Here is a 14,504-nt window from a genome sequence, read left to right as displayed (position 1 = left end):
CCTCTAAATAGTAGAGATAGATGAATATATGTGAAATAGGTCATTGATGCATTGGATCCTCGCAAGGTGCAAACTGAACATGTTGTCATCAGTTGTGCAGCTTTATGAGTTGGGTCTAATGATAACCATCCCTTTTCTTATGTCCTATTTAAGTATATGGTCACTATAAATGGAGATACTTCCATGAACCAAAGTGGAGAATCTCTACAGAAAAGTTACATCTGCTCTGGTGAACCCGACCTGTCCAGGTATTAAATGTTTGCGAGTTCAGTGACCGAGCCATAAGGGAAATATATGACTGACCAATTGAACTGACGGCCATGGTGGCTGTCTTTAAAGACGGGCTCATATTTTGGAGGCAATTGTCTTTATTCAATCATATCTTTGCACAAAGGAAAAAAAAAAGGCAGAAAGGTTCAAAAAATGAAATAAAAAAATAATAATAAATACAAAATAATAATAAATGATAAAAATAATAAAATAAGATTAGAGAAGACATAAAGGTTAAAAAAAAGAAAATGGAATAATGAGTGATAAATAAGAAAGAAATAATCGATAAAAGTAATAAAATAAATCGGCTTGGAGATTTGTTAAATCCTCACTTCATCCTAAGTGCATTTTCATCTGTAGCGAAGATCAATATCATACACAAGATAGCCGAATCAAGAGGAGTTCACATAATCTCTCATCGGACATTGCATTATACCTGCACTTGCACACCTGAAAAGGAAGCACTTGTACGTGTGCAATTGTTTCCCAATGACCCGCCAGCCGTCTCTAATGTGTAAATTAAACAAAAAGCAGCCAGTCATATGTGAAACATTTAAAGCATCGGCAATCACATGATCATCTGTGTCAAAATTAATGCGTATAATGCATCCTCACAATGTTCAATGAAGCTGAAAAGAGTATAAAATGCTTTGTGGCATCAGCAGTCGGAATCATCATCAGGAAAGATCTGAAACTTGCTTTGCTGAGAGCATCATTGTGTCCATTTTCAGACGTACACTTCACGGTAAGTTCTTTTCTTTTACCATGCCGTAAAGTGGACTAGATTAATATTATTAATGTTATTATTATTATAATAAACACTATGTTAAAATATAAGGTCTGTATTATTACAATAATATTACTGATACTTAATGTTATTTTGCTCGATCATTTTTTTTGTTTTTTTGTATTCATTTTATTATAGATTGCAGCACTTTTGTCTTTTGCTGATTCTGTCACATATTTTATAATTATAATTTTAATACCTATTAAATTAGATTTAACATATAAATCCTATTTTAGCTTTAGTTATGTTCATTATGTATAATTTTTGGTGAATTAGTGGGATTTTTCTTTATTGCCCCAAGTTTAAAAAACATGTATGCTATATATGTATATATATATATATATATATATATATATATATATATATATATATATATATATATTTATTTATTCTTCAAGAGTATTTTTAATTGCTGACCATTAAGATGATACTTTTTGGTATATATATATATATATATATATTTTCCTTTCAAAATGTATCATTATGTATATACATATATATATACCCATATATATGTATATATGTGTATGTGTGTGTGTGTGTGTATATATATATATATATATATATATTTATTTAAATACACACATATATGACATATGTACACTTGTATATATATATATATATATATTTCTATTAAAATTAAAGAAGCAAACCGTAAAGACATTGGTTTTAGATTTTTTTTATAATTTTATTTGTACTTATTTTTCATTTTTTTTATTGCTATATAAAAATGTAACTACGATTTGGACTAAACGTGTTTCTACATTCAGTCTGTGTCTTTATTGTACATTTCTTGTTGGTAGAATACAATTTACATCCAAGCTTAGAATATCAAATATCGAAATATCTATCACACACTTAAATTATACAAGAATCTTAAAATATATGGACATTACTGATCCCAATGAATCAGTTGTTCTGTTAATGGACTCTGAGGGCCATGATCCCAGAACTCAGACCCATAACATTGTTATGGCAACATGAGAAAAAAACATATAAGTTATAATTTCCCTGTTAAAATAGTTATTAGAAAAAAAATAACATTTGACTTCACATCTTTTGCAGAAAATCATGAAAAGCATTTTCTACATGTTGGGGCTTCTTTTCATGCTTCTACAAGGAAGTTTCCAAAATCCAATACAGGAAACAGAAGACAAATCCAGGTATATGCTTAGAGTTTACTAGAAAATATCTATACGCAAAATCTCCAGTCTTTAAAAGTACATAGGATACGCATTATTACAATATCAACCTTTTTATTCCATATATAAGAATTTTCCATGAAACCAAAATGTTGAAATAAATCTTAGTTTGTATATTCACTAGCGGAATGTTCGTAGTTTCCAACAGTTCCTCTACTTGGGGCTTCTGAACTACTTTATGAAGTGTGAAATGCAGTCTACATTTTTCCATTGGTTGATTAAATTATGAATAAAGGGGTTGTCTGGTGAAGATAAGTTATCTCCTATTCAGATGACTTGTTGATAGGTGGGCCCTCGACTACTGGGACCCCCAACAGTGGGCAGAACTGGGAACTTTTATCCCAGTTAGAATGGAATTCCTCGTTCTGCCTATTGGTGTAGGTCCCATCAGTTGGACCCTACAGATCATTAAGTTATAACCCACCCTATGGATATGTTGTTTTCCCTGGACAGCCCCTTTATGGTTTATTTAGAATGTTATGGTTTTTATTCTATATTTTGTATCTAAATTATATTAACTCCGTAGCTTCCCATAAGGCCCATCATTCACCTTACAGTCCCTTCTGAATGAATGTATAAAACGGGACTGATATCTTTAAAGATCTTCCTGCTAAAGGGGTTTAACCCATAAGGCAAACTGGAGCCATATCTATGAGATACGCCGCCATTTACCGATCCTCAGAATGAAGAACAGCAGCTCTGATTGATCGTTTCTACTTTGTGAAAAAGTTTGTGCACCATGATGCTGTTTCTTGTGATTTTGGCATAAATGAAGCAGAGAGACCTCGGTCATTTTAATATTATGATCAACGGGATCCTTAGAAGTCAGACCTACGTTCACAAGGTTCTGAAATATCCTAATAATAGGTCAAAATACTCTGATGAACACTTTTTTGTGTGTAAAATGACATTATTAATCGAGTATGAGTTGTTCTGTCAATATCTGAAGGTACCAGAGATCGACTCCCCCCCATGATCATTATGTTATGGCATGGTAACATAAGATGGGAATGCCCCTTTAATGACAGACATTTTGCAAAACTTTTCCCAATATAAGCAATGTAAATCAGAGTTTTAGTTTCATCTTAGTAAATAACCAAAGGTTTAGGCAGAAGAAAAAGTCAGATAATCTATCTAATAGAAAAAACATGTGCGGTAGACTTGTCCTTTCGAATGTTCGTACAGAGCAAGTCATAGAAACCACATGTTCATAGCTCCTTGTAGACTTTGCATTTCTGAGAATTATGATGTACGTTGCGATGATGGGATCATTACAGCGTGTAAGCATTAGTTGTAAAAGTTACCGTATATCTGCATAATGTAAATCTTTAATGGCATTTATATAGTCTCTATTATATAAGTCAGTTGTTTTCTACGTAGGAAAAATCATAGAAGTCCCCTCTTTATGAAAAATAAAAAGGACCCAGTGGTTTAAAGAAGTGATAGTGTAGATTTTGTAGAACAAAAATGAAGGATAATAACACTAAAATAATGATAATACTAAAAAATAATAATTAAATGTTAATAATAAAATATAAAACTGTATTTTACTATATTATAATCTTAGGGTGAATTCACATATATCAAAGAGGTGGCTTAATTTGATACCCCTGTAAAAAACAAACAAACAAACAAAAACCTGCCGAACATATTCAACAGACCCATATGAACGTAGCATGCAACGTTACTTCAGTCTCGGCTAACAATTTATTAAGACCAATCATATTAAAGACAAACACTTTTTTTCGGTAAAAATGGCACAACTGATCTTTTCGAAAACAATTAACGAGGTGACTTGTGCCATCACCCCTCCTTCAACTTTTACAGAAAAGTCATAAAGGAACAAGAATGTGAACTAGACATTTTAAAAGAAATCAACTGAAAAAAAAGAAGATTAATTCATGGTTAAAACAGTATCTAAAATATCTATAAGTAACTTCTGAAAGAGCGTCCAAGCACTTGGTCCCTCGAGCATGCAAGCAGCTCAGGTCACTCTCTCTGTTTTCGATTTTGTACGTGAAATACCTCCAGGTGTAGAAGTCAGTGCTATATATCCCCTCAGGGTTTTTTTTTATAGCAATCTATATCACAAATTAAAAAATTGTATACGCAGATCAGTCAAAGCCGCAAGGACTGAAGCACTAGATGATTCAGATCACCACAATGAAGTTAAACGTCACTCACAAGGCACATTTACTAGTGATTACAGCAAGTACCTAGACTCCAGGCGGGCCCAAGACTTTGTCCAGTGGTTAATGAACTCAAAAAGAAGCGGGTAAGAAATCTGGAGACCACAGAGTGTACCGTTTGTTTGAGATAATTCAAGTCCAGAACCCTCTAAGTCCGTTACCCTTAAGTTAACTTTGTTTGTTTTCACCACTCTACCGTCAGTCCTGTTTGTCCACTCAACCTCACCATCGATGTTCAGAAATCCTACTTGTGTCTCCTTGTTTGATTTTTTTTTGTGGTGTGTGTCCAATGTGATGATACACTGGAGATGTAATGGTGAGTTTTCTGCCAGCATTTGATCTGTTGGGTTCCATGATGGATCAGCAATGGTAGTCTTGGCCATTTAAGGTGGTCTCGATGATGGAATTAAAATGCTTCCTATCTGTAACGCTTCTATCCACTCTTTTTCTTTTGGCTCAGAAGATGCTCGTTAGGGCGTTTGACAGTGCACATAGGTATGTAGACCAAGTGTCTTGAACATACATATTGCACAATTGATTACCCTAAAAATGTAGCTTTTTTGACATATAAATGCCCAACATTGTAAGTTCACTAAACTGTAAACTTTTTGTAACTTAAGAGTTTTATTTTTTTTTAAACTCATCTGAATTGACCAATTCTAAAAGTAAAGAAAAAACAGAAACTTCATCTTGAATTTTTATTATCATTTACTTCTATTGTAACTAAATCAGTGTATTGAATTAATGAAAATCGATATTACAGTTTTTTGCCAAATTTTCCAGTCTTAGGATGAGTTTTACCTAAGAGCTAGAACATTAATAGTGTGCCGCGCATCCGAGATTCGCACTCCTAAACTCAGATTTATTGTGGTCTTTGGTGCAAGTACAGGTGAAGCACATAAAAATAACCCATGATTAACCAGTACTTACCAGAAAGTCATTACGATTTGACGTAAGTCATGGACAGTTTTATTGCAGATCTCAACTTGTAGCAAACATTTGCCTGCTGTCATAAAACCCTACTTAATCAGTGCAAAATAAAGGACAACCATCCAAAATTCAGCTGTGAATGATTCTCTCATGTGTAGTGAATATAGCATTAGTAGTTTACTTCGGAGAACGATGCACAATCTTATAGGAATCTACTCTTCACTTGATCATTCCAAATTCTCGTTTAGCTATTAATACAAGTAAATCCTTAATTAGTGCAATTACCAGCTCATATAATGGTTTACAGCGACTTGAACAACAAAGAAGGTGGTTAATATTTGTGAGATGTGTAAAAGTTCATAAAAGTTTTCATATTTACTTAAAATGAAGCATGTCATAACCATTCATTTTAATTATACCTGATAGCAATATACATGACGTCTATTCTCTGGGGGTTACTGGGTCAACTAAATCCAATACTGTCTCTTCTCATAAAATAATATATTAATAAAGGAGTTGTCTAAGATTAGAAAAAGGGTCTTTTTTTTCGATAACTCTTGTTTATCCCCATATACTGTGAGGACTGTAGTAACTTCTGAATAAAAATTCATACAGCGGCAACATAGAGCCACACGAATACAGAAACATGAATACATTTTTGCTTTTACCTTTTTTTCCTAAGATTGTTAAAAGAAATGCTAACAAAGGATACATTCTCTCGGGTTTATAGAGCCATTCAAAATTTTCACAAAGGGTACATTCTCTCGAGGCTATCCATTACAATTTACTGGAAATCTGAGATTCCTTGGAACCTTGTTAGGGGTTCTCCAGAAGATAGCAACATCAACATCTGTTACTTTTACAACATAAATTTTATATCAGTTTTAGCCTAAACACAGATGCTTGCCGTGACAACTAACATATCTGGCCAGAATATGGAAATATTATTCCTGCCCCTCCAATAAACAGTAGTAAAGTTGGGAATCACCATTATAGACATTAGATCCGTCCCATCTGCCGAGAATTTGTCCTGAATTTCTATTTATCGTTTTCCTGACATGGGGGAATATATGATCTTTAGTTTAAACAAGTCAAATATTTTCAACAGGTTTAAGACCTGCAGCCGGGGTATGCATGGGGTTAAGGGTTCCCCACCAAATATTGCAACGGTCCCATTCAGGTAAGGTAATGGTTGATAATACTTCATCTGTACCAACCTGAGATGAACGGACTTGGGGAGACTGGCCTGGGCCCACTTTCTCAAGGTGTTGCATAATTATTATTATGCATTACTTATATAGCACTATCATATTCTACAGCACTTTACAGACATTATTGTTGTTGTCCCGAATGGGGCTCACAATCTAAATTCCCTATCAGTATGTCTTTGGAGTGTGGAAGGAAACCAGAGTACTTGGAAGACACCCACACAAACGCGGGAAGAACATTCAAACTCCTTGCAGATTTTGTCCTTGGTGGGATTTGAACCCATGACCCCAAAGCGACAGTACTAACCACTGAGCCACCATCACATGGTCTGCGTTGAGTGTATGTACTCTCTCCATATAGAACAAAGTTCTCAATATTATATGTGTTATGATGTTTTTGTTAATCACTTTTGTTATGGGTAGAGATGGTGTGAATTGTTTTGCAGGAACTGGTCTAGCAGACACGTCAGTAATCTGTGGCGACCGGATGGGAGCCCTGAAAAAAAATTCTTACCTGATGGCATGCCTGGCTTCTCTTTTGGTTTACTAACCTGGTCATCATTGGGGCATGATGCATGATGTGATGTTGTGCTAGGTTGGCTAATCAAAACAAGAGCATCAGATTTCGACCGGTAGGAGGTGGTTCACCGGGCTCCCAACCAACGGTCACAGATTACTAACATTGCCGCTGGACAGCGTCTTGTGAACCAGTTCACACCATTTCTAACTATGGGTACAACTTTAATTCTTCAACTTGTTTTTGTAGAGGAATATCAAGACGCAATGTCCAGTTTGAAAGGCATGCAGAAGGATCATATACCAATGATGTTACCCAATTTTTGGAAGAAAAGGCAGCCAAAGAATTCATTGATTGGTTGATAAAAGGAAAACCAAAGAAACAGTAAGAATTATTTTCGGAATCCATTAAACATTGGTTTCAATACCATTTTCCATATTGGCTACAAGTTTCACACTTCCATTTCAACTAATAATCATCTAGTAATAATCCATGTAAAAAGTTATCAGATATGTCTTTATGTTTTTTAGGCTTTTTTAGATTTTTTTCTTATAATCTGAACCTATAAATACAAGTTTCCTTTGGTAAATTATTATATTAATTAGTTTAGTCTTCATTTAGAGAGTATTTATTGAAATAATAAATATAAATTAAAAAACTCGCGAATATACAAAGCAGATTGTGGAAAGACAGATATCCTTTTTAAGAGGTGACATAATGGGGTGTATAATATAAGAACTGATACAATGGGGTGAATAATATAAGAGCTCATACAATGGGGTGTATAATATAAGAGCTGACATAATGGGGTGTATAATATAAGAGCTGATATAATGGAGCTGAAATACTTTGGCAGTAAGAAACCCTCTTTGCTTTATGACCTTTGTAAACGCGTTTTAGGGTTTTTATTAGCATTAGACAAACCGTCGTGATCAAAATCCCTCTTCGCAATGTATTTTATAAAGATAATTAAAAAGGGAACACCTTTTTTTTTTTTAAAAAAAGTAAAGTTTTCAATCATTTTCCAATCTAAAGGCCTTTTTTGTTCTTAGGAGACTCGAAAGGCATGCAGAGGGAACTTACACTAGTGATATGTCCAGCTTTTTGGAAGAAAAAGCAGCCAAAGAATTTGTTGATTGGTTAATTAAAGGAAGACCAAAGAGAAAGTAAGAATTATATATTGGTTAACTAAATATATGACGAATGTCGTAATATCAATAATAATAGTTTACCAATGTCATTTCATATTTTTGTTTTTTTTTGCTTTTACTAATAAAAAGCCTTATGAAAGTAGAATTGAAAAATCAAAAAGTTCAGCAGATCTGAGACAGAAATATTTAGACCATTAAATGTAATAAAAGTGTAGCTTTTCTGCCTGATATAGGAAAACAATAGGACACTATAGCAAAGAACTATTGAATAATAATATCCAATGGCTTTGTTGAAAATGGATTTTCAATTAGTCAGCTGATAAAAAATCTTGAAAATAATTTGTACTTTAAAACAGAAAATATAGTAGAAACCAGCACCCCAAAAAAGATAAGACTACACTCCAGCGCACTTTAAATATTACTTGTTTAATGTTATGAAACTTGTACTTTAGTTCAGCTACTTTTTTACATTCTTTGCATAACTTACTTTTCCCATTTGTCGATATTTGGCATTCATTTTTGCTACAGCAGTTTTTTGACGTGTTGATTTCTCTTGTAAGTTTTGCAGAGGTTTCTGATGCAGATGACATGGACAGAAGACACGCTGATGGCAGCTTTACCAGTGATTTCAATAAAGCCCTCGATATTAAGGCTGCCCAAGAATTTTTGGATTGGATCATCAACACCCCAGTTAAAGAAAGGTAGTTATATTATATATTGTTCAGCCAATTTTAAAACCGGTGGAATAGAGAACTTGGTCTTGGGGTTTCTGCACCATCTCTCTTGCCAGATAACACTCAAGATGTTCAAGGGTCTTCTACAACCCCAGCACCACGTTCTCTCATCCACTTTACCCTGTATTGCTTTCTACAAATCACACTCATCAATAGGTCTTCTACTGAGGCCCTTTATCCTTGTGATCATAGGCCTGATGAAGGCCTATAACCCGAAATATTACAATACTACTACTCTACTACTACTATTATATGATTGTCACCTTATGTCAATCAACTGGTTAACATTTGGGTATGAGAAGCAACTAATAAAACCTCTTGAGCAGATTTGTGCCTATTGATGTGCAGTTCCTTCTAATGACTTTATTATATCGATTAATTTAGCAGCGCAGTGGTCTGCTCCAAAAGAACCAGCACCCCCTTTAACAATCTACAACCAGCTACAGTGTTCAATCCACATGTCTCTAATGTACTGAAGAGAGGCAAACACATGTGTAGCCACCTCTCTTTTTTTTGGCCTTGGTATGCTACGTTTTCAGCACCTTGTTATGTAGTGCTGAATTCGGGGAATCCCCGTTCTTATGATAGGTGAAGTGAAATGGCTTCAGATAAAATATTTATGCCATATATATTCTCAATACCCATTTGATTTCACAAAATCACTCCTAATGTACCTAGCTGTGCCCAATCTTTTAGTGCTTTTACAATTGGACATCTCAAAGTAACTGAGCGGTTTGGTGGTCAATTGTACTTTTCTTAATTACGAAGCAAAATATTCAAGTTTTCATTTTTAACAAGAGGAACTTGAATGGCTTACATGGATATTGCATCTAGTTCTACAGAATATTCTTCCCCGATACTATTTGTAATATTGTTAAACCTATACAAAGAGCAAACAGCATATATGCTCCGCCATATTAAATATAATAGATACCCAAAAAGATAATGGACGCCAGAGCTAAAAAATAACAATTTTATTGAGAGACAAATTTCTAAAATATTACACATAAATGTTAAAAACACAAGTACAAAAAAGATGCAATGGAAAAGAGAAGGGTAAACCTAGTTCCACGCACGGGTACAGCTCATAATAATGGAGCAAATCGGCAATGCTGAGTAAGCAGACCGTACATACAAACATATAAATAAATCAGCTCCCAGGCATAGTAACTCCAAGCTAAGGGTACCGAACATCAGATAGTTACACAAAATAGTGATAATAAGGAATGGGCAACTATGCCGGGGGGAAAAAACTCCAAGCTAAATATTTAAGCAGACAGCAGGGTGGTACAGATGATGATATAAGTAATATGAACCGAATACTCAAGTGCAGGTATAGAAAGAGGTCTAACCATAACCTGGCATGAACAATAGATACACTAAGGAATTAATCCTAGAGAATCCCCTGTGAGAAAAAAGCAAATAGGAGCAGTGCCACAACCTATGCCTGCCAAGTGGCTAAAGGGGATAAAGGTTACAAAAGAATCCGGTATGATGAGAATCATATACCAACCTGCTGCTGCTGCTGTCGTGCGTGGATAAGAGGCCCCGACGCGCGTTTCGCAATGTGGCTTCTTCGGGGGGCCCTTAGCTTGGAGTTACTATGCCTGGGAGCTGATTTATTTATATGTTTGTATGTACGGTCTGCTTACTCAGCATTGTCGATTTGCTCCATTATTATGAGCTGTACCCATGCGTGGAACTAGGTTTATCCTTCTCTTTTCCATTGCATCTTTTTTGTACTTGTGTTTTTAACATTTATGTGTAATATTTTAGAAATTTGTCTCTCAATAAAATTGTTATTTTTTAGCTCTGGTGTCCATTATCTTTTTGGGTATCTATTTGTAATATTGGTGCCATCACATGTGGTATTGTGGCCTTTGAACCTCCTTAGCCACCAGAGCTTTGGTGCAGTTGTGTCTCTGCACCTCCTATTTCTCTACCACTTTATACTAATACGGAAATAATCACTTTAGTGATAACCTCAATGTATCTTGAATGATCTTTAAACCCAGCACAGTGCAAAGTCAGCTTCAAAGAACATAACAACATTACCGTAATAAAAAGGCAATATGTTCTACAACCTGTGTTCTTAGGACTTGTATGATTGTAGCAATGTAGGATTTGAGAAGAAAACCAAATCCTGACAGCTTGCTCCGGGAAGTAGACAAAAAAAACCTCTGCACCAAAATGATGATAGAAAACATTCTCCATCATCATTTCGGTGCTGAGGTTTTTTGTCTACATTAAGTCAGGACTACGGTCCTATCCTTGAGCACATACACTTCAGGAGCACAAGTGATGGTCTTTCTTTTAGAATCTAGAAGCTTTTTCTTACAGTCCCAGAGACAAAGAAAGGAGTTGAGGTCGAGCATGCACATCTCCGCTCCATGAAAGGGCTCTAGAGAGTCTGGTTCCTGGGTCATAGAGCACAATTTTCTTTGGATCGCTGGGGGTTCAACTGGGTTGGACTTCCAGTGATTAGTAATTTATTCCCTATGGAGAGAGGATAGTTTACTATCCTGAGAATAAACCACAAATTTACTGCACAGCATAGAGCTAAAGGAAGCTTGTCATCAGTTTTGACAGCAAAAGACAGGTGAGAGTCACATAACGTTTCACAAATTTAGCAAGAAAAACGAGGATTAAGATATACTGTCTCAAATTCCTATCTTCGGGAATACACCCTTTCATTGTATCCCAGTTTCCTGTTTACCAAGATTTGCTGTGCTTTTGAAGATTGATGGTTCAGGTCGGTGACATGGCTAAGCTACTTGCCTGGCTTATCCATTTTTTTATGCTGTCAGCAGAGGCAGATCTACCCTTGAATGCACCACTGGTGCAAGCCCTATTTGGAAGAGCTTGTAAGCTCTGTGGATCCTCAGAGTGGCGCTAGCAAGCTGTACAGCAAATAGCTTGCAAGCACATGCTCCTTGTCTAGAAATCCTCTGAGGTGACCACTGACCAGTAATCTTGGCAATGTCCAGTACACCATTGAAAATCCCTCCTTTCCTGTAAACAGAAAGGACTTTTAATAAGAGGTGAATTGCAAAGTTTTCTGTTTTTGCAAGTTTACCAATTAAAAAGATAAGACAACCCTTTAAATCCTCCTCGTACTTCCATTGCAAATGTCCTGGGGTCTCTGAACTGAACACTCCCCAATTCCTTGAGTGATGGCCGTAACATCTATTCAGTGCAATGATTGGACAGTCACAGTATACAATATGCTCCCAAGCTCACTCCATGATGGCTGTAGGTAGCAAGAACTTCAAGGTTGGACATATCATTGGTGGAACCTGTGCAGCCACACAGAGGCCCAAAATGCAGGATGCCCATTCCTACCTTCAAAACTAGTGGAATTGTGCATCATGATATGCTAGTGAACAGCAAATGGTCCATATACTGTTCGTACACAGAGCCCCTTTTCTGTCTGTGTCCAACTCTGAAGAATTTGGTTAATTACCTCTATGACTATGCATGGGATTTTGGTCTCTGAATCAGAGAACCGAATCTCCAACTGCTATAAAGATGTGTTAATAAATCATCCAGTGTCGAAATTTGGACTTATTTACAGTAATATAAAAACATAGTATAGTAACATAGCATTGGGAATATATTGCAGTCCCATATCTATACGTTCTGACTAATCGTAGTTTTTTGTGCTTGAATGGAAGGCAACATGAGATCATTCTATAAAGATGCAGCTTACGGAAATAAATTAGAAAGTGTTCTTTCTATGGCCTTCCGGGCATATAGATACCCTAGAAGCTAAGAATTTCTCTACGATCGAGAATGGAGACGCGCTGCAAACAAGCAGCTCTTGCCTTGGCGGAAATATTTTTCTCTGCTGACGTTGCATGACTAATGTATGGCCAGATGCAGGTGGCCACCGGACTATTGACGAACCCTACGATGTCCTGTTATATAAACTATATCAGTATGTGTTACCTCTACATTGGACATTTATCATAGACATTTAGAAAAATTGTGAATTTTACAGAATTGGTATTTATAACTTTTCTGCTTTTTTTTAATGAAGGGATTTGCTGGATGAACAATAAGAAAACCGAAAGATCTTCAAAAAGGAACCTACCCGGCTGTCACTTGAAAATGATGAATTTGTGTTGTGTAAATTCAAGCAGGTGTATCATTAAGCCATACAGTATAGCTTTGCATGCAAAGTAAAAAGAAATTTACAATAGTGTTTTTTTGTTGGGAAATGACACTTAGAGCTGATTCTATTCAAACACACATCAACCATAAAAGGTTTAACGCTTTCGGTAATGGTTGGGCTAGTATTGTACTTAGCGCACATGCTTTGGCTGTCCTTCCATAACTATGAGGGCTTAAATCCAGAAGTGCCATTTTCTCGCCCAATTATTTAAAGAAAAAAAAAAAGAAAAAAGAAAAAAAAAAAGAAAAATATAGTTCTGAAAAATATAACTAGTTTAAATAAAAAAAGATATAACTTATTTTTCTATGAAGATAAACTGTACATAGAATTGACTCCAATCATGTCACAAAAGGGTTACCCTGTTTGAAATGTTTATTACAGAAGTGGTAAGCTTTCAAAATATTAACTAGCAGCCTTAAATAAAGTTTTTCAAGCGTCACTTTCATTGTTGATCAATTTGTAAATTATCTGGAACCAATGCAATCATCACCATAACAGATCACTAAAGTCTCATGGACAAAGTAGTCTAACACTCAGGAAATCTACTGCAAACATTTCTGAAAATGAAATCTGTCCCATGTATAAAGTAGCTGTTGAGGGTAAAAAATGACAAATCAATCAGGTCCAAGCTATAATCCTAAATCCCTGAATCAAAATATAATCTAATACTGATAACATAGAAAAGGGCCCTTCTTGAATTTTAAAGTATTAATCATCATGACTGGGTGTTGAAGAGAGTTTTATATTGCTTTGGTAGTGATGTGTCCCTTTTAGGCCGGATTCTTTCATGCGAGAAACACGTCCGTGTCTCGCATGTGAACAGCAAGTTCTGGCGCCGGCACTTCGGAGCGGAGCGTGCGGCCGCATAGCAACACATGGAGCCGCACGCTCCGCTCCGAAGTGCCGGTGCCAGAGTTTGCTGTTCACATGCGAGACACAGACGTGTTTCTCGCATGTGTGACTCCGGCCTTACAGAGATACTAGTTTAACAACTTTATTCACTTGGAAGCAATAAGCTTGATGGTTAAATGATATTACATGAGTCAACAGCTTACTAAAATAGATGTAGATGGCTTGCAAATATAACGATAGAATGACATCTGAAACACTTTACTGACACTTACTACACTTAACTGATATTTGCGACATTTTACTGTTACTTGCTAAGGTTGGCTGGCAATCACCTCAGCAGCACCTCTATCCCTTGTGGACTACTCGCTCAGTTACTGTATTGTAGTTTATTACACTCAAGCATCAGTGTCCTACCGGTCTCTGCTGTGGCTCCTAACACACAGGCATCAAAATTAGAACTTTCTCTGGTGTGGCCTCACACTTTGTGATT

At 35.8% G+C, this 14,504-nt stretch overlaps 1 protein-coding gene across 4 annotated transcripts; it reads left to right on the top strand.

The window, feature by feature from the left end:
- Positions 1-916: 916 nt before the first annotated feature.
- On the top strand, positions 917-13,601 carry GCG (glucagon). Of its 4 annotated transcripts, XM_069733047.1 has the most exons (7): positions 917-1,015; positions 2,123-2,220; positions 4,373-4,534; positions 7,353-7,487; positions 8,156-8,269; positions 8,815-8,955; positions 13,028-13,601. In XM_069733047.1, exons 2-7 carry the CDS (start codon positions 2,129-2,131, stop codon positions 13,047-13,049), a joined length of 666 nt encoding a protein of 221 aa, XP_069589148.1. In that variant the 5' UTR covers positions 917-1,015; positions 2,123-2,128; the 3' UTR covers positions 13,050-13,601. The 4 variants fall into 4 exon arrangements, with proteins under 4 accessions (XP_069589148.1, XP_069589151.1, XP_069589150.1 ...); XM_069733050.1 differs by lacking the exon at positions 4,373-4,534; XM_069733049.1 differs by lacking the exon at positions 8,156-8,269.
- The last annotated feature ends 903 nt before the right edge of the window (positions 13,602-14,504 follow it).

Source organism: Ranitomeya imitator, chromosome 7 (assembly GCF_032444005.1).
Source record: "Ranitomeya imitator isolate aRanImi1 chromosome 7, aRanImi1.pri, whole genome shotgun sequence".
In the NCBI taxonomy this organism is placed as follows: domain Eukaryota; kingdom Metazoa; phylum Chordata; class Amphibia; order Anura; family Dendrobatidae; genus Ranitomeya; species Ranitomeya imitator.
The sequence above is the reverse complement of the archived record's forward strand: the minus strand, read 5'-3'. Positions and strand labels throughout refer to the sequence as shown.

Bases quoted from the DNA above. Each gene is read 5' to 3' on its own strand.
- GCG (XM_069733047.1), top strand. From the start codon at position 2,129: ATGAAAAGCATTTTCTACATGTTGGGGCTTCTTTTCATGCTTCTACAA. The intron at 4,535-7,352 runs GTAAGAAATCTG...TTGTTTTTGTAG, and splicing joins ATGAACTCAAAAAGAAGCGG to AGGAATATCAAGACGCAATG. The intron at 8,956-13,027 runs GTAGTTATATTA...TTTTTAATGAAG, and splicing joins AACACCCCAGTTAAAGAAAG to GGATTTGCTGGATGAACAAT.